This window comes from Kogia breviceps, chromosome 2 (genome assembly GCF_026419965.1).
Source record: "Kogia breviceps isolate mKogBre1 chromosome 2, mKogBre1 haplotype 1, whole genome shotgun sequence".
Lineage (NCBI taxonomy): Eukaryota > Metazoa > Chordata > Mammalia > Artiodactyla > Physeteridae > Kogia > Kogia breviceps.
The window spans coordinates 182637331-182656205 of record NC_081311.1 but is presented as its reverse complement, the minus strand read 5'-3'; the positions used below and the strand labels follow the sequence as shown (position 1 = coordinate 182656205).

Genomic DNA, 18875 nt, shown 5'->3' with positions numbered 1-18875 from the left:
AGGCCCAACCCTGCCTGCCTCACATGCAGCTACTGGCCAGACACCTGGGCCACCGACACCACTACCTCCTTCTTGGTGAGCTTAGGAGAGGAAGGTGGTCCTTCTGCAGGACGGTGCGACTCACGTGATTGTTTTCATTTCTTTTTTCTCAGCATCTGGGCGTGCACGGTTCAGCACCTTGAGAAAGTCAGATGTTTTTGCCCGCATACGTGTGTGAATATAGGCCTGGAGGCAAACACAATGTGTACTGAAGCAGAGTCATCTTCTAGAAAGACAGCTTTGTTCTCATTAGCAGAAATTATCAGGAAGGTCTGGGAACATCCACCCTAGGGTTGACACAGGGCCATGCAAGGAAGCATATATTCACCTCTCTGCTATGGGGAGGGGTGAGTGAGAGATGGAGAAAGGCCATGATTTCTTGAAGCCTCTAGAACCACCTACAAGAGGTCATAGCAACAGCCTGGACTACAGAGATGACTTTCTACGGCATCAGCTCTGGTGGAGACAATGACCCAGAGCACAGGACACTGAGGCGCTGCAGCTGCTCTCACTCACCTTTGAGCACTTGATGTGGTAGTGCAGGTAGTCCCGGAACGTGTGGATCAGGTTGATCGTGTTGTCTCGAGCACTGGCGTTGGTGTGGCGAGGGAACAGCACTGGGTGGCGGTGGGGGGGGGGGGGGGGGGGATAGGCAAGGTGTCAGGGTCTCATAACACCAATGCCAAAGGGCGGGAAGACCAGCAGCCTACAGTCAGCTCCATCTCTCCCTCCTTAAGGACCATCCGCTCATTTCATTATGCCTGGGCTTTGTCAGGGTTTCCTGCCAGTGAGCGCAAATGGAGGCGATCATGGTGGAAAACCAGAGCTCCTCAGGGGAAGGGTTTGGCCCTGGCATTCATTCCAGGTCTGGCTTCTCTGGCCATGCACTGTGAAATCTACCCCGTCTGCCACACACCTACGAGCTCCTGCCTCTGCAGCTCGGCAGTCTCTCTGGAGGATGACACTCCTGGCTACCTGGGTGCACTGTGGAGCAATCAGGGTTAGAGAACAAAGCCTGCCTGTCCTAGGTCCTTGGTGCTGAAGCAGAGTAAGTCTTCAGAGAAACGAGATCCACAGAGGGCCATGTAGTCGGCGGTGAAAACCAAACAGGAAGGGAGAAGGATCTGAGCGCTCTGGATGAGGACTGGCAGGAGCTGCTTTGGCTGGGGGCAGAGCAAAGCTCCCTGCCGCCAACCCCCTGAAGCCCTGTGCAGTCACTCAGCCCTGCGCCTGGGCCGACACGCACACCCCTCCTTCTGGCTCCCTGGAGCCCTCTCTATCTTCTGCACTCACTCTACTCAGTGGTCTCACCATAAGCAAAATCCTCGAGTATAAAGGTTTGTTGAAATGAAGAGGAATGCCTCATAAGAAAGGGTGGGACCCCTGTGTCAGCTTGCCCTGAGAGAAAAGAGCACCAGGCCAGGAGATAACTACACTGCAGAGGTCCTGAGACGCTGATGACTGTAAGTTTACCATCAGTTTAGGTACCATAAAGAGAGATGCTGCCAAATTAAACTGTGGCAGGCTGCGAACTGTGAGCTGTGTGCCAAACTCAGAGAGTAACATGAAAAAACAATGTATCTTAGATTTAATGAAACCTGGTAAATCAACTTGCTCATCTTCGATAAACTGGTGCACCTTCGGCACTGAGGCGAATTAAAGAAAACTCCAGAAAGGGGGACATTTTAATGGCATCTGGAGCAGTGGGTGAACAAGCTGCAGTTCTAAACCGCTGGCTATAATGATGAGCCAGCTCACTAGGCGGAAGCAACTGTAAGAGGGGAGCACGTGAATTTTTTCAGGGGGAAAGTGGAGTAAGTGAATCATGGCTGGAGCTCTGGTCTAACAAGCAAAAAAACCAAGAAACGCCAAAGGACACAGTATTCCCACCCAGCTGCTTAGCAATGCTTATATGGCCCTAACTCCTCACACTTGATATCACAGGCTACACTTTTTTCCTTAGGATTTAGGAAAAAAAGGAAAATGATTACTGTATAAAAATAGCACTCGACCTGTACTAGCGCCCCGTGGCAGGCCTCCCACAGTCACGGCAGCGGCAACAGGAACGATCGATATGCCTTCTTTCGCCCCCACCCCGCTTAACCACCTCAACTGCAGTATGAACCCACCAAGGTGCGCAACCGCAGCAACCTGCCCCGCTCACCGAAGGTAATGTAGCCGATGTTGTCGCCCACGGCGGCATCGGTGTCTTTCAGCTCCAGAGGAGGTTCCCTGTGGCTAAAGAGGACCTGTGGGGCTGTGTGGCTGGCTCTGCGTCCTTCTTTGAACTCCTGCCGGGATGAAGCAAAAAGCAACCAGAAGAGAATCTGGTGTGAGATGAATGGCAACTTACGCTCCAGGGTGTGCCCTATGGGTGTGACCTCTGAGCCCTCTGACCAGCAGAGGCTAAAAATAAACTACACCTAATGTGAAATATTACAAGTGCTGGCTGCTATCAATGCACTTCAGATTCAGAGGAGAGATCACAAAGTACTTAACAAGTCCGATCTTCAATGAGTGTGGAGAAGCACTGTTAATCCTTTTGCCTTTCTCTTGTTTTGGAAGAACATAGGTGATAAAATTACTTCTGAGACTAAACAGACAACAAATTGCAAAGCACTGGGAGAACCAGATTACATTCAGAATAATGACTACTGCTTATTAGTCTCTTGATTTAAGGTGAAAAGAGGTTACATTTTCCAGGAAATTTAAAAAATGTCTGGGTGAATGGAACCCAAGCTTTAGCTTGATTAAGACTTCAAGTTGGGGACTTCCCTGGTGGTGCAGTGGTTGAGAATCTACCTGCCAATGCAGGGGACATGGGTTCAATCCCTGATCCAGGAAGATCCCACATGCCGCGGAGCAACTAAGCCCATGAGCCGCAACTACTGAAGCCCATGTGCTCTAGGGCCCGTGTGCCGCAACTACTGAGCCCGAGTGCTGCAACTACTGAAGCCTGGTGCCTAGAGCCCATTTGCTGCAACGAGAACCCACCACAATGAGAAGCCTGCGTACCGAAACGAAAAGCAGTCCCCACGCAGCCAAAAAAAAAGATTTTGAGTTGAAGTCTTAACTCATTTAACCTTTGCACACAAAGCCTCTTATGAGCTGACCCATTTTTCATCCCTCCTCTCACCCCACCTCCACTTCTTCCAGTTTCATGAATACTATGCTTTCTCAGGGCTCTGAGCCTTATTTAACTGAGGTAACTTAGACCCTGTTACTGTTTTAGAACTCATCAATGAGAACTTTAGACCAAATGTAAGCCCTTCTTGGGAGAAGATGACAGTGTTAAAGAAGTTGAGCTGTCTTAGTGTTCACTGAGAAAAGGAGACTGTGTGACATGAGAATTGGAAGTCCGACTTTTGATTCTTGCTCTAGAATGGTGGTGGATGAAATCACCACCACCCTGCATAAGAGCTCACCCTTGACAAAATGTATTCACCCTCACCAAACTACAGAAAAATGCCTAAGGAAGTAAAAACCAGGCCATTCCTTCCATGTTCTAATCGCCACATCTCAAGCTTTCCCAATCCATACATTCCTGTGTAAACAGACAAGTGATACAAGGCATCCCTGTCTCAACCCAGATCTGCAAGAACAGGACTAGATTTTCCAGCAATGCCAGTAAAACCGACGATCCAAATTCTCTGAGTGATGGCAGAAGGATGGAACCAAAGGTTTTCCAAGGTCTCTGAGTTTTATGAGTATACTGAAAGCATGTTATACAGCCATTTGGTCTGCAACGCTCTTCTACTGCTGCTCAGGTATGACCTCTTCTATAACGCTATCTCCAATAGCCGGGGGGTTGCTGGCTGCTCTCCCCTCGGGTTCCCATGTCTTCTCTACAAACCTCTACTGTGATACTTTACTATTCATTAATGCATGTGGCTTCCCCACCAGGCTGTAAAAGTTCCTCAAGCCAAGGATCCTGCTTTTATTCATCTCTGTATCTAGTCCTCTACCCTTCAAAAAGGCTGCCTAGCACGTGGCTTGCTGAATGAAAGAAAGCACCTCTACCCTAGTTGACTTCAATGTCAGTGTCAGGACACTGTAAAGGAGCAGGGACTATGTTTCCATCTGCAGGTAGGAGAATACACACTGATCAGCAAGCCTTCAGTAAATAAGGAAGGATAACACCTGAGGAGGTCTAATGCCCGGTCTGGGATGTCGCCTGTTTCACCACCCTGCCTCCTGAGCTCACTGCATGGCTTCTAAAGGTTGGTGGGAAACAAATTAACATCACTGGGTTAGGTTAGCTCCCCTTTGAATTTTGTTCCCCAAAGGAAAAATACTTGGAGAGGGAGGGAAGGATCCAAGATCATTCAAAATGGGAATTCTTAAAGCCCTTCTCTAGAAAATACCTTTCATTCTTCAACTGGGTTGGGAGGTTCTCTAACTTCTATCAGTTTTCCTCTTTAGCCTCGGGGGAGAAAACAGAAAAGATAATAAATGCCCGCCAGTATTTTCTTGTGTTTAGTAAGCTTCCTGAAGGCTCCAGTTCACTGGTACACGTGGCAATCACAACCAGCTGGAGTATTTGTAAGCCTGTGGTGACTTGGCAGCATTTCAACAGTTCTGTATATGGAAAGTGATACATTTCAAACATTTCAGACTTGGTTAACAATATACTTCTGATTTGGGGCTATCCTTTAGGCAATCTCATGTTTCTCCTTGGTTTTCTCTCTTACATAACACTTAAAAGCCAATCAACCCACCAACCAGCAGATCTCTTTTCCTTAGTGTCTTTGTTACATATGTATCAGCAATACTGCCTCTTTTTCCTTCCTCCAGCTGGGATGTCTTTTTTTTTTTTTGTGTGTGGTACGCGGGCCTCTCACTGTTGTGGCCTCTCCTGTTTCTGTGCTCCGGACACGCAGGCTCAGCAGCCCTGGCTCATGGGCCTAGCTGCTCTGCGGCACGTGGGATCTTCCCAGACTGCGGCATGATCCCGTGTCCCCTGCATCGGCAGGCGGACTCTCAACCACTGCGCCACCAGGGAAGCCCTGGGATGACTTTTGAACATCACAATACTATTTCTTTCCTCCATCAAAGCACAATTAACCACAGGAAGTTTAGAATAAACCCAAATATATACAGAAATTTAGTATATGATAAAGGCAGCATCTTAAAATCAGTGGTGTAAACATGGGCTTTTAAATAATTGCTGCTGGGACCAGTGGGTAGCCACTTAGAAAAAATGATGTATCCACCTTTCATACCATGTACCAAGAGAAACTCTACACAGGCAATAAGATTTATGTGTAAAATATGAAACTATAAAAACACCGGGAAAATAATACAGGTAAACTTCTTTATAACCTTGCAGTAGGGAAGGAGTTTCTAACTATGACTCAAAATCTGGAAGCCATAAGAGGTTGACCAATTTAACTACGTGAAAATAAAGTTCTGCACGGGGAAAAAACAAAACAAAACAACAACAAAAACAACTCACAATGTCTAACGACTAACTGGAAAAAATACTTGCAATTCTTATCACAGAAAAAGGGCTAATCTCCTTAGTTTATGAAGAAATTGAGATCAATAACCCAACAGAAAAATGCATAGGCGACATAAAGAGACATCTCACAGGTAAAAAAAAACAAATAGCCTTCAGCATAAAAAAAGATGTTTTGACCTTGTTCAGAAGAAAAGTAGATAGCATTTTTAACCTGTCAGATTGGCAGAAATCCAAAAGTTCAACAACACTTTGGGGAAATGGACACTCTCATGCATTGGTGGTGGGAGGGAAAATGGCACAACTTCTATGGAGAAGAGTTTGGCAATACCTTCCAAAATTACTCACTTTGAATCAGTGTTCCCAGTTCAGGAAAATATCCTATAGATATAACCGCACATGTATACAGGTAGCAAGGGGCCTCAAAAGGGGCATCTTCACAACTGTCTAAGAGGGAAACTGCTTCTGTCTTGTCTCTGAACATGGAGAAACCAGTGGTTTCCACTTAACTTCTCTTAGTTACTTACTGAACTAACTTAAAGATCTAATAATATAAAAAAATCCTAGTTCCCCATACTCCAATGTCCAAAAGGGTAACTATTGTTCCTGTTGCTTTTCATGTAATAAGCATTGAAATGAGGATACCTACCAGATTTTCCCTGGTGCTCAGCTCATATGCCTACAAAGATAATGCCCCAAAGCCGAGCACTAGGACATCCTTATGAGTGGGGAATGGAAACTCCCTGTTTTTTCCTTATGGCAGCAATAAGCATCCCTCCAAGTCTGCCTGTCAAATGACAAAAGCAGGGATTGTGTTCTGACCAGGTTGAAGGTGCATGCCAGCATGAGAAAACAAAGACCCACAGCAAGCAGACTAGTGACAAGGAACTTCAAACAGCCTCCCCAGGTCACAACACTCTGAGCTGGGCATCCACTGTTCTCCCTTCTCCTAGAAATTTAAAACAACTAGGCCCAGGACAATGATCAGATGATTTATTCTGGAGGGGAAAACCAGCAAAATAATTCCAGGTTTCTATGGTCATTTCAAATAAATTACCCCAGCCTTTGAGTTTGGAGAGGGAGGCAGGGCGGATGGCTTCCTGAGCACTGCCTTCTCACATGGTGCCAGGCCCATCACTAACTGGAGAAACTGTCAGTGCAAAACTACAGACTTTCTTTTTCCTTTTAGACAAGTGCCCTACCACATGTACTTTGAGGGAGAGCTTAAGTTCACATGCAAAAAAGAACACACAAAATTCTCCTAAGGAACAAATCTCCAGTACACTCTCCAAGATAAGATCTGTTTAAAGTATAAAAATAAGTTAAGATGTTGTCTGGAATAAAATGGAACAAGACTGGTAAAAAAACAGCCAAATCTAAATATATAGTTCATAGCTTTTAAAATTAGCTTGTCAGTCTGGATTTAGCCCAATTTCTGAGCTACTGCGTTTAATTCCCCCGTCAATTCTGCATAGAAACACATGAAATGCCTGCTGAGGCTTACATTTAGGACCCAAGATATACATATCTATATATCTATGTACATACACACACACTTTCGTAAGTTTGAATACTCTCAAATGCTGTGTTAATATTCCAATTTTTCTGCACAGGAACTACAAAATTAGTTTCTGACTAATTAGCTTAAACACAAAAAGCCACTACATGGGCTTCCCTGGTGGCGCAGTGGTTAAGAATCCACCTGCCAATGCAGGGGACGTGGGTTCAATCCCTGGTCCGGGAAGATCCCACATGCCGCAAAGCAACTAAACCCATGTGCCACAACTACTGAGCCTGTGCTCCAGAGCCTGGGAGCCACAACTACTGAAGCCCGCACGCCTAGAGCCCATGCTCTGCAACAAGAGAAGCCACCGCAATGAGAAGCCCACGCATGGCAACAAAGAGTGTAGCCCCCGCTTGCCGCAACTAGAGAAAGACCGCGCGCAGCAACAAAGACCCAACACAGCCAAAAATAAATAAAATAAATAAATATATACAAACAAAAAAACCCAAAAAGCCACTACAGATGGATCAAATTGAGAATATCCCTTTTGAAGATTTCCCTAGCCACTTAGAATGGCTACACATAAAGTATTCTCACTATATTAAGCACAACTGTCTTTCAACTCAACCTGGCAAAAGAGATTCTGTCCCAGAATTCTTAAATCTCATCACCCTGCTAAGGAACAGAATGAACGTACAAAGTGTTTTGAAATTTAACCACTGTGCTAGATTTTGAATGCTGAGCCATCTCAGAAGAAACCAGCCAGGATACCACTTCACCGATGAGCTCTCACATCCTAAAGCCAGCAACTGGTTAGCAGACAGCATGACAAAGCCACAACGGGTGTGTTGTGTCAGACCTGAGTCCAACCACACCAGAAATCCAATTACAAAATGTCCTGCTAAACCCCATTACTCTTCTAGTAGATGAGCTTCTTCTGAGGGAGGCACTCCCTCCACGGGACCCTCAGTCAAACCCAGGCCCCTTCTCTTCACTGTCAGTTCGACAACTCTACCCTATTAATGCATTACCTACTACTTAAGAATTTTCTCTAGGTTCCATTCTGAAAAGACTTTATTTGGGAATAAGCCAATCCAGTAGAACCTGCTAGAAACTTGAGGAAACATAAGAGGGCAGGAAATGTGACCAAGCTTTAATTTAAAGACCCCACGGCAGGAAGGATGCTTAATATTCAGTCATTTTGTTAGTATGTTTAATACTCAATTCACCCTCTAGTCCAGTCCTGCAAAAGGGCTAAACCCACTAAGAAAAAAAATTCAGTGAGTTTGATGGGGGCTGTTTAATTAAATCTTCAACAAGTTCCAGCATCAAATGAGCTGCCAGTTCTTTTCTACGCTCATGGTGTGCTTTGATGACAAGGTGTAAGTCACCAAGCCATGGTTCCCCCCCAAGATGTCTGCTCCATACCTGCATGAACACCTTTCCAATGACCACATCGTCGTCATCCTTAAACACTGTGCTGAAGACTACTGTGACTCTGTCCTTTTTAGACTCAACATACCTGAGGGGAACAAAACCCGTGAGAGTGAGTACAGAACCACAACAGGGTTTTGTCAAGAACTTGCTCTACAAGTGAAGTTAGGAGGGTAAAGCCACGAATCTGTTAACTCATAAAACAAGGTGTGCCAGTGAGACTAAGTATTTATGGCCAACAAAGTCAGTACGACAAATGCATGCCTTATGTGAGGCAAGAGATGAAAATCACCCCAAGTGGATGTTATTAACTTGTCTTTACGCTATGACATGGAATCTAGAGTTAGTGATTCTCAGAATTCCACTTTAAAGAATGTATTTCCTTATATACTATAAGACTCATATAGCATGTAGATGTTCCAAGAGTTGTAACAACACAGAACCTACAGTCACCCTCTGCCTCCCAATTATCCAGCTTTACTACTGAAGGGGACTTAAAATGGTGGTGCCTTCAAGGAAAGCACTGGATTCTCTTTTCATCTTTTGCCAACTTTCAGTATCTGGAGACAAGGAGAAGTGGCTTTTCCTCTCCAATACTTACATCCTGGGTTAAAAAATTTTATGAGAAAGACACTTCGGGGGATTCACACCAAAGAGTTTAAGGCTTGACTTAGCCGAATGACTTTCAGTAAGCATGCGTGACAGCCACACCAGGCTTCAGGACCAAATTCTATACTCACATGGTCTCATCATCCCTATAATGGATAACTGCCCTGTTCTCTCCTTCCTTGCCCTCTTCTTGGAACTGGAAATATTTCTCAAAGACAGAGGCAAAACAGTTTCGTTTCAACATGCCAGCCTGATGCACGATGGAATCCTTGGATGCAGGCAGATTTTCAAGGTCATATAGCAAAGAGACATTGTATCCTGGAGGGGAAAAAAAACACCCAACAATTGTATTAAAAAAAACTTTACAGGTTCTAATGACATTTTATTGTCTCAATGTCTACACTTTTAACCCAGGTATCCATTCCCATCTATTTCAAAGGGCAAATGAGATGAAATAAAAAATCTTAATTCTTGCAGAATTACTGTAAATATATATATAGCTAATTAACAGATACTATGCAAAAATTTGAATCAATATCAAAGATGATTGATTACAAATAAGGAATGGGAGGAAGTCATAATCCTGGAACTTTCATTAGAAATTTAATGTTCCAGACACAGCTGTGAAGGGGGGTGAAGATGCTATCAAGCTATGAGTTACATATTTTTCTCTGAGGCTTAACATGCCAAGTGCCAACATGGCCAGCAGTTGGGTTGCTTTTTGATAATACAATATACCCGCTTACACGCCATCACAAACCCTGAGGATGGATGTAGGGAAAAAAACCTAAAAAGGAAAAAAAAAAAGGGTACATATACCTCCCCAATAGATTTGTGTACCCTGTAAAATTTTCAAGGTGTTTTAAAATATCTGACTTCATTTGATCTCCATAAGAATTCTTTGGGGACTTCCCTAGTGACACAGTGGTTAAGAATCTGCCTGCCAAGGCAGGGGACACGGGTTCAAGTCCTGGTCCGGGAAGATCTCACATGCCGCAGAGCAACTAAGCCCGTGCGCCACAACTACTGAGCCTGCGCTCTACAGCCCGCGAGCCACAACTTCTGAGCCTGCGTGTCGCAACTACCGAAGCCCGCGCGCCTAGAGCCCGTGCTCCACAAGAGAAGCCACCTCAATGAGAAGCCCGTGCACTGCAATGAAGAGTAGTCCCCTCTCGCCGCAACTAGAGAAAGCCCGCGTGCAGCAATGAAGACCCAATGCAGCCAAAAATAAATAAATAAATACACAAAATTTAAAAAAAAAGAAAAGAAAAGAATTCTTTGAAATACGTAGGCCAGAATATGGTTATTCTCATTTTAGAGGGAAAAAGATGTCCAAAGAAGCAAAGTGCCAGGCCAAATGCAGCATGATATAAAGGTGAAGGCAACTTTTTTTTGAGCTGAACAAAAACTGGGTCCAAATCCTGGCCCTGACACTACTGGCCTTGGACAAATTGCCTAACTTCTACAATTCCTGCATGTTAAAAAAAAAAAAGGGTGGTGAGTTGGGGGAGGCTGCTGAGAGAATTAAAACAACACACAGTATTTAAAGTGCCTGGAACATAGCAGGTTATCAATAAACGGTGCAGAACAGGGACTGAAATCCAAGTGTACTGACCACTACACTATTCTGCCTCCTTTATAGCATGTCCAGTACAAATTCCAACAAGGTTGGGATGCTTTATTTTATAATCCAGCGATATAATGCTTGCCCAAAAGCCTCCAGATGATTCTGCAAGAGTATCTGTACATCACCGGGAACATTTCATATTCTAGACAACTGATGGGAATAATTTTGCCAGAACTGTATAGATTTCACATTTCCAAGTATCTTAGACCTATTTATACTTTGTTACTATTTAATTTTTTCCCAAAAGCATTCCTGGGGTCTGTGTTTTTTGTTGGATCTATCCTCACCGAGAGCACTGGCTGGCTATCTAAATCTCTGTTCTAGATAGTGCTTAGCACATTTTTGGCACTCCAATATTAAATAATATCAATCACCATTCCATTTTGGATACCTGAAAACCAGATAAACAAATAGACCACAAGATTAGATTAAAAAATAAAATATTTAAACTTGACGTTTGCTAGTTTTAAGAAGCCAAATAAAACAAACTAAATAAAACTATAACTGAAGCCAGACTTAAGTACGGCTTCTGACATGATGAACAGAACATACTGAAAATGAAGAAAAGTAAAAATCTAGTATGCCCTGCTGAGTTTTCCAAACTTGCCTAGATAAATCCACAGAAAAAGAGGAAGAGACATGCTGCCTTCACGTTTTTATACTTTGCACTCGTCTGAACACAAGGTCTGTAATTTGGTAGTGTGTGCTTTAGCACAGGAAGTGGAAGAAAAGGCCCAGAGACAGAAACATAAGCTCTCCAAGTTATACTCGGCTTGTTCTGATAGATTTTAGGATCTGAGCAGTGACAAGCATGTCCAAGAGTTCCTTTATGCTTTTTCTGCTCTAGTTTTTTTTTTTTCTTTCTTTCTGAAATTCCTTGATTCCTCTTAAAGCCTACAGTGTTATTTATCTTTTGGCTTTTATTTCTGAGATACGTTTGTACCATGAATTTGGGGATTAACACATTTCACTATTCTTTAGGAGTGCAAAGCTCTCATCCATAAATACTCCTAGTAGCAAGTTACATTCCAAAGCCACTTTTTCTTTATTAGATTATTTTGTTTCCAAAGCAGCATATAAGGGTCATAGGAAGGTATTCTAATGGGAATGGTGAGGTGGCATCATGTTGTTGTTGTTTTTAAAGTAACTTGTTAAAAGAGACAGATACACCTTCCTTTTTAGAAGGATTTGTTAAAGGTACCAGTCACAGGATTTGAGTTAACAAATATTATGTCAAACAGTCTTACAACTTGGTCCTGACTATAGGGGCCAGGCTAGACACCTCAGAATTTGAAACTACCACTTAATCATAGGGATAAAAATACTGTTTATTTTTTTCTACTTTAAACTTCCTTTAAAGCTGTGTAACATAGCTGTTCTAATCAAGGATGGCCATGGTGCTTTCTAATACCTCTGGCCATGAAGGAGGCAGACATCACTGATCAGAAGAACAGATGAAAGGGGTTGAAATTTTTGTTACTTGAAAATGTGAGAATAGTTGTGAATATTGCTTTTCCTTCTCCAAATGTACAGTGTACAGACAAAGGTGTTACTAGGGGCTGGGGGGGAGACTCAATGTTTGCTTAGTCTTCTCAAAAGGCATTTTAATCATCATGGGCGAACAAAGGTGGCCCTCTGGCTGAAACATTAAGGAAGAGTCATTAGGTCTTATCCAGTAAATGTTAAAAGTGGCATACATCAGGCTTCCCTGGTGGCGCAGTGGTTGAGAATCTGCCTGCCGATGCAGGGGACACGGGTTCGTGCCCCGGTCCGGGAAGATCCCACATGCCGCGGAGCGGCTGGGCCCGTGAGCCATGGCCGCTGAGCCTGCGCATCCGGAGCCTGTGCTCCGCAACGGGAGAGGCCACAACAGTGAGAGGCCCGCGTACCACAAAAAAAAAAAAAAAAAAAAAAAAAAAGTGGCATACATCAAAATTCTCTGTGTGACTATAACAATAATGTGTACCATTACTAGACAATGCAAAACCCCTTAAAAGCTATTTTTATGGAGAAAGTTGAAGTGGGAACTGAACTCATGAAAAAATATTTGTAAGATGAATTAACATTTAAACGAAATCCTTTGGCTAAAAAAAGCACAGCACAAAAAAGGACAGGTCTCTTTCTATGTCATCCCAAAGCTGCTCACATTACTACATACCTGATTCTGGATTTACCAGAAAACTCCCGTACACTCTCTTTAATAACTAGAAAACACAAAAACAAATAGGTTAATTCAAAGTCCATGATAATTTCATTATTTTCAAAGCTCTGTGCTGGCTAAGCTTTTCCTAAGCCAGCGTTCTTCCTAACTTTCAAATGGCAAATGAGAAACTGGATAGAGGGGGAAGCAGATTCATCTGAGTTACCAAGTAAATCACTCACAGAACTGCAATTAACTCCAAAAGGTTGGTCTAGGATCTGTGTTTCAATCAAGGTTCACCCTTTACTCTTTTAGGACTCAGTCACACCCGTTACACGACGAGATAAAACCAGAACTGTCGGGAACTGATTCCAGTTAGCTTGCTTATATTGTAGGCTTTAAAATTATTTAGCTCACCATCACCTTTTTTTAAATGACAAAAAGCAATGGATAACTGAATCTTAGCCAGTTATTTATGCTGGTGGGTCCACAGAAGCTTGTACTCTCTAAATGTCTTTTTTTCAAAACCAATCCTTACAGCTGGCTACTTTCCAGCTTTTTGGAGTAAATGATAAAACAAGAGCCCCTTTTACACCTTCTTATTTTTTCTCTGCCAGTATGACTGCTCTACCTGGTAGAAACTGCTCCTAGGCTGACATGGTTTAAGAAAGAAACTTTTTATTCAGGAAGGAACAGTTCTGACTTAAATGTTATATGGGACACATTAAGCTGTAGAAAGGCAGTTATTTGAAGAGAGAAAAAAAATAAATATTAAAGTCACTAGAATTTAATAACGTCTCAGTATTTAGTAGTTTTTATATGTTTAAGAGGCAAAACACAGACAGGGCTTATTACTAAGTCTCATTAAAACCTTACACTTAGGGAGGAAAGGTGTCATCACTATTTTATAGGAAGGTAGAACTGAGGCCAATACATTAACCCTCAGTAGTATAACAGGCTGTGGGGTTTTGTCTCTAGGCATCTAATTTCTAACTCTATGCCACCACAAACACATTAATGACCCTCTTCCATTTTCTGGGATACCAAAAAAAAGAGGTATTGAATTTAAGACAAGTTACCAAGTTAAAAATGAACAACAGTACAAACTTGTTTTAATTGTAAGAGTGGCACGTGTGTTTTAAAGGATCCCACTAGCCAGCGAAAAGCACTGTGAACACAGGCAGCACTAGAGTGGAGGTCCATGTGAGCAGGGCCTCTGTCTCGTTCACTCCTGGGGCCTCATTGCCCATCTCCCACATCCGGGGACTCATAATAGATCTGAGCAAATGTCGATGCTTTTCTTCTAATCTTATTTTCAATGTACTCTCTAGGTTATTTAAAACAAACACAACAGGGCTTCACTGGTGGCGCAGTGGTTGAGAGTCCACCTGCCGAGGCAAGGGACATGGGTTCGTGCCCCGGTCTGGGAAGATACCACATGCCGCAGAGCGGCTAGGCCCGTGAGCCATGGCCGCTGAGCCTGCGCATCCGGAGCCTGTGCTCCGCAACGGGAGAGGCCACAACAGTGAGAGGCCCGCGTAACCGCAAAAATATATATATAAAATAAAACATAAATAAAACAAGCACAACAAACCAACCAACAAACCAGGAGCAAACCATTTATTTCATGTCCCATTTTAAAAAATTATCACATGGTAGGTTCCTTCCCCTCATTCTTAAATATTCTTTAGTATTCCACATATCAACCATTATCCTATAGCTGGAAGAAATTCTCAACGTGCAAAACTTGGATAATAGGGTGGACCTCACAGCATGAATCAGTGACCATACTTTTTGTATAAAGGTAAAAGATAAGTAACGCCACATGTAGTTCCTATTTGGTGACCATACAGCCACTGTAAGGTATCTCTTTTACAGAAGAGGAACTAAAGGGAGAGGTTCAAGGTCATCGAGTCTGTTGACCTTCAGGTGTCCCATATACCACTTCTCTTTAACTGTTTGGGGGAAAAAAAAGTAACACACATATCCCATTAACAATTTTAACTAGCTACAATTCTGTACTGTGTGTACTTGGAGGAAGGGAAAATCAGATGTGAAGAAACCACAGCACCTAAGATTTAGTTTAATTCCAAGTTACCAAGTTAATACTCTGAGATCGAAGAGGTTTTTAGAGCCAAAATTACACCACATTCAACTCCTCTGCTCCCTCCTCTTGGCAAAACCAGCCAGCGCTTCCCTGTGGACTTCAATTGCACTTTTAACAATGATTCACTTTTCAATTTGTGCCCCGTCTTCCAACGGGCCACCAGAAGATCAGACCTTCCCACCCCAGCAGCTGAGGCTTTCTGCTTTGAAAAAGGGCCTGTGACAAAGAAACTAGCTTCCTGTGGTTATCCCAGGCTGGTCACTGTTTAACCAACCCAGGGAGCCATTTACTGTGCACTCTGCCCCAACACTGTAAATGTTCCGTACTCCACCCACTTGAGTGGGTGGGGCTGTTTCTTTGATCCTTGTGGTACCTACAAGAATTGCAATGTGTTCTGGAGTTCTACTATAAGGAAAGCACAGACTGGAAAGGAGATTTAAGAAATCTAGCTTAACACTTTCTCTCCCTCCCAAGGATTGTTCTTATTACACCTAGATCTTTAAAGAGAGAGACTATCTAGGGAGAATGATCACACAGATTTTTAGTTGTTTGTTCAAATATTCAACAGTTCTTTCCAGGTAGTTGTCTTCTACTTCATCTAATGCATGGCCAGCTTAATGCCATTTGTTTCCCCTTGCTCTTCATCTGGTAAAGAGTCAGCCAGTATCACTTACATAATTAATAATCTTTCAAATGCTTTAAAAGACTAGGTCTTTCTCCTGAAGCTCTTCCTTTTCAGGTAAAATAACCCTGAATACAAATTCTCTAAACCATTCTTCTTCCCGTGAATTTATGAGCAAATCAGAAAAGGTTTTAGCTCTATCCTTGAACTTACAGAGCAAACCAATCACATATGAATAAGTAAGGGAAGTGACTGTGTATGACTCTTGGTATTCTTCATGGTTAACATCAATTTTAGTTTTTAGTATTAAGATTTCGACTATACTCTTTTGCAAACAGCCTTTTTCATTACATAAATTTTAAATAAGTCAAAAGCTACTACTCTTAATCAGAAAGAAAATATATCTGATTTCATTCACCAGACTGTATCTTCATTCACCAGATTAAGGTTAAAACTAAAAGATATTTGAAAACTGATTCAGGAACTGAGTCATACTTCCTGCTTTGAGACCCAACCACAACGTGCACACACTGGTGTAATAGCATTTTCTTTCTTCCATAAATGGCTCTCCCCAGAGCAAACATAGTTCAACAGGAACCAAACCCATTCAAAGAAGCCAGTGAATAAAGCAAGGCCATCAAGAGTTTCATAACGCATGGACACCCTTTCTTATTTCCCCTAAGGTAGTCATAAAGAAGAGCAGATACTTAAAGAGGCCAGCTCTAAAGAGCATTAAATTAAAAAATTTAAAGGGCAGATTTGTGTCGAAATTTCCAAAATGAGAAATTAAGATTGTAAACTTGAAACAGGTCAGAGGTTATATACCTGCTTCACAATGTAACAGAAATAGAACAGAACCCATCTCAGTCTTTTGAGTTATTTTTGTATTGGTCAAGGAAAAGTATTCTTTGCTACATTTTTTGAGAACAAAAGCTGTTTTTGTTTTCATTGGTTAGAGAAAATCTTTATTTCTTCAGAGTAAAAAGCAGGGAAGCAAGGAACCAAAACTCTTTCTGGGAAACACCTTTCTTTACGACTATGGGAAACAGAATCAAGAGCCCCTGGTTAGGTGAGCAAGCCATCCAGAGTGGCCCGTGCCAGTAGGGATAGATAACTCAGTGCTGTGGATCTTCTAGGAGTGGCAAGCTACCAAGAAAAGGTGAGGAGGAAACAAGAGTCCCAAGGAAAAGTGATGTGGAACTTACCTCATCAGCACCATGTGCCTGAAGTTCCTTGTAGAATTTCAAAGAAATACTGACCATTACTTTTGTTTTGTCTCCATTAGGATTTGAAATATGATAGAGGACTCCATCAAAATCTGCAAGGAAAAGCAAATAAGGTTGCTTAACTTGGGAATAGGGAATAATATCTCAAAGTACCTGCCTACATGTTGCAGGCCACAAGGAAGTCTCCCTTACAAGTAGGCACATAAGTAAAACTGCATGTATTTTAAATCCATTTGGAAGGTCAGCAGAAACACTGAGATAGAATTATAGAGTACTTATCTCTTTGCTCTTTTCTAAAATTACAAAGCTATTTTTACTTTAATCACAGCTTGGTGCTAAAAGAATTTAAAAAAAAATCTTTATTGTGATGTATTTTAAACATGTATAAAATATAATGTATAACAAACCCCTATTCTCATCATGGCTTCAACAATTATCAACATATGGCCAATCTTGTTTCACTTAGACACACCCCTTCCCAATGATTTATTCTGAAGCAAATCGCACACGTCACTTCATCCATAAATATTTCAGAATACACCTCTAAAAGGTAAAGAAGACAGTTGAAAAAAAAAATAACCCCAATTCCACTGTCATGCCTAAATTTAAAAAACCAAGTTATTAATATCATATATCCAGTCAAGCAGTGAAATATTGTCTCAAAATTTTTTAAAAAAATACTGTTGTCGGGCTTCCCTGGTGGCGCAGTGGTTGAGAATCCGCCTGCCGATGCAGGGGACACGGGTTCGTGCCCCGGTCTGGGGAAGATCCCACATGCCGCGGAGCGGCTGGGCCCGTGAGCCATGGCCGCTGAGCCTGCGCGTCCGGAGCCTGTGCTCCGCAATGGGAGAGGCCACAACAGTGAGGCCCGCGTACCAGAAAAGAAAAAAACAAACAAACAAACAAAAAAACTGTTGTCTTACTTATGTAAAATGTTCAAAGAAGAGAATGAATAATATTAAGCCATTCTTGATTAGGTCTGATAGCTTAGCTGACTTTTTTGTATTTTAGCCTATTACCTTTTTAAAAATTTGGACCAAGCTGTTCGTCTCCAAAAACTGAGTGACAGTGGTGATGTTAGTGAGGTTTCAATATAGAATCCCTGTGCACAGATAATCATCAGAGTACCAAGTTGAAGGAATCAAAAGGAGCCACATTTAAATATGTCTAATTTGAATGTCAGAATGTGCTGTGTTGGGACGGTGAGGCCAATTCTGCCATGCATGTTCTGTTGATTCTGTCAATAAAGAAGACTTCAGCTTCAAAAAAAAAAAAAAAAAATTGTTGTCTTATTTGAATTAGGATCCAAACAAGCCCACACACTGCATCTGGTTATCCCTTAAGTTTCTGTGCTCCACAGGCCTCCACTCTCTTGTAGTTCTTGAAACCAGGTGCTGAGTGTAATTACTTTAGGGAGATCTGGCATTGCTAGTTAGTATGAGGGGAAGGGGATGGTGCCTGGCCTCCAAGTCACAGCACTTCAGAGCTGCAAAACGTGTTCCAAGATCATCTAGCCAAGTACCCTCATTTCTACAGAGCATGACTATCCAACTCCTCAAAGTTCACACGGCAAGTGAGTAGTATCAATACCTAATTCTTTCTAGGAAAAGAAAGCAGTAACAACTCTCTCTGACTTGTGGAACAGGTCTCTAGCACTTTTGTGACTCCCCACTCCTCTAGTGCTAGGCAAACTAAGATGATGGTTAAAGATAATAACATAGTATTTCCAAATTAAAAAACCTTAGTTTGTACCACAAAATTAAACCCAAACTTCTAAGCTATCAGCGGGCAACTTTATATAGCTCACTAAATCCATGGAATAATCATCTAAAATAAAGACCACACACACACACACACACACACACACACACACACACACACAAAGAAAATCAAGATAGTAGTCCTAAAAAGCTTATTTTAGGAAGAATTTTATTTTCTATTTTTTATATTGTGCCTTCTTCTTAGTAGGTGAGATAAAGGCACTTACCTGCAAATGTTACTTCTACAGCTTCTGGTTTGTTTCTGCAAAACAAAACAAGTCCTTTAGTTAAGATAACTATATTTCTGGGACTTCCCCTGGTGGTCCAGTGGTTAAGACTCCGCGCTTCC

The 18875-nt window shown here is 42.3% G+C and overlaps 1 protein-coding gene across 2 annotated transcripts in view; it reads right to left on the bottom strand.

Annotated features, from left to right (window-relative positions):
• The window catches only part of ARPC2 (actin related protein 2/3 complex subunit 2), a 30544-nt gene that overhangs the window by 2889 nt on the left and 8780 nt on the right, over positions 1-18875 (bottom strand). For both annotated transcript variants that reach the window (XM_059052150.2, XM_067026866.1), the window contains exons 3-10: positions 18754-18788; positions 16746-16858; positions 12830-12875; positions 9176-9362; positions 8430-8523; positions 2204-2330; positions 556-656; positions 125-225 (exon numbers count right to left, since the gene is read on the bottom strand). In XM_059052150.2, coding sequence (XP_058908133.1) covers positions 125-225; positions 556-656; positions 2204-2330; positions 8430-8523; positions 9176-9362; positions 12830-12875; positions 16746-16858; positions 18754-18788 — 804 coding nt within the window. The remainder of the gene's footprint in view (positions 1-124; positions 226-555; positions 657-2203; positions 2331-8429; positions 8524-9175; positions 9363-12829; positions 12876-16745; positions 16859-18753; positions 18789-18875) is intronic.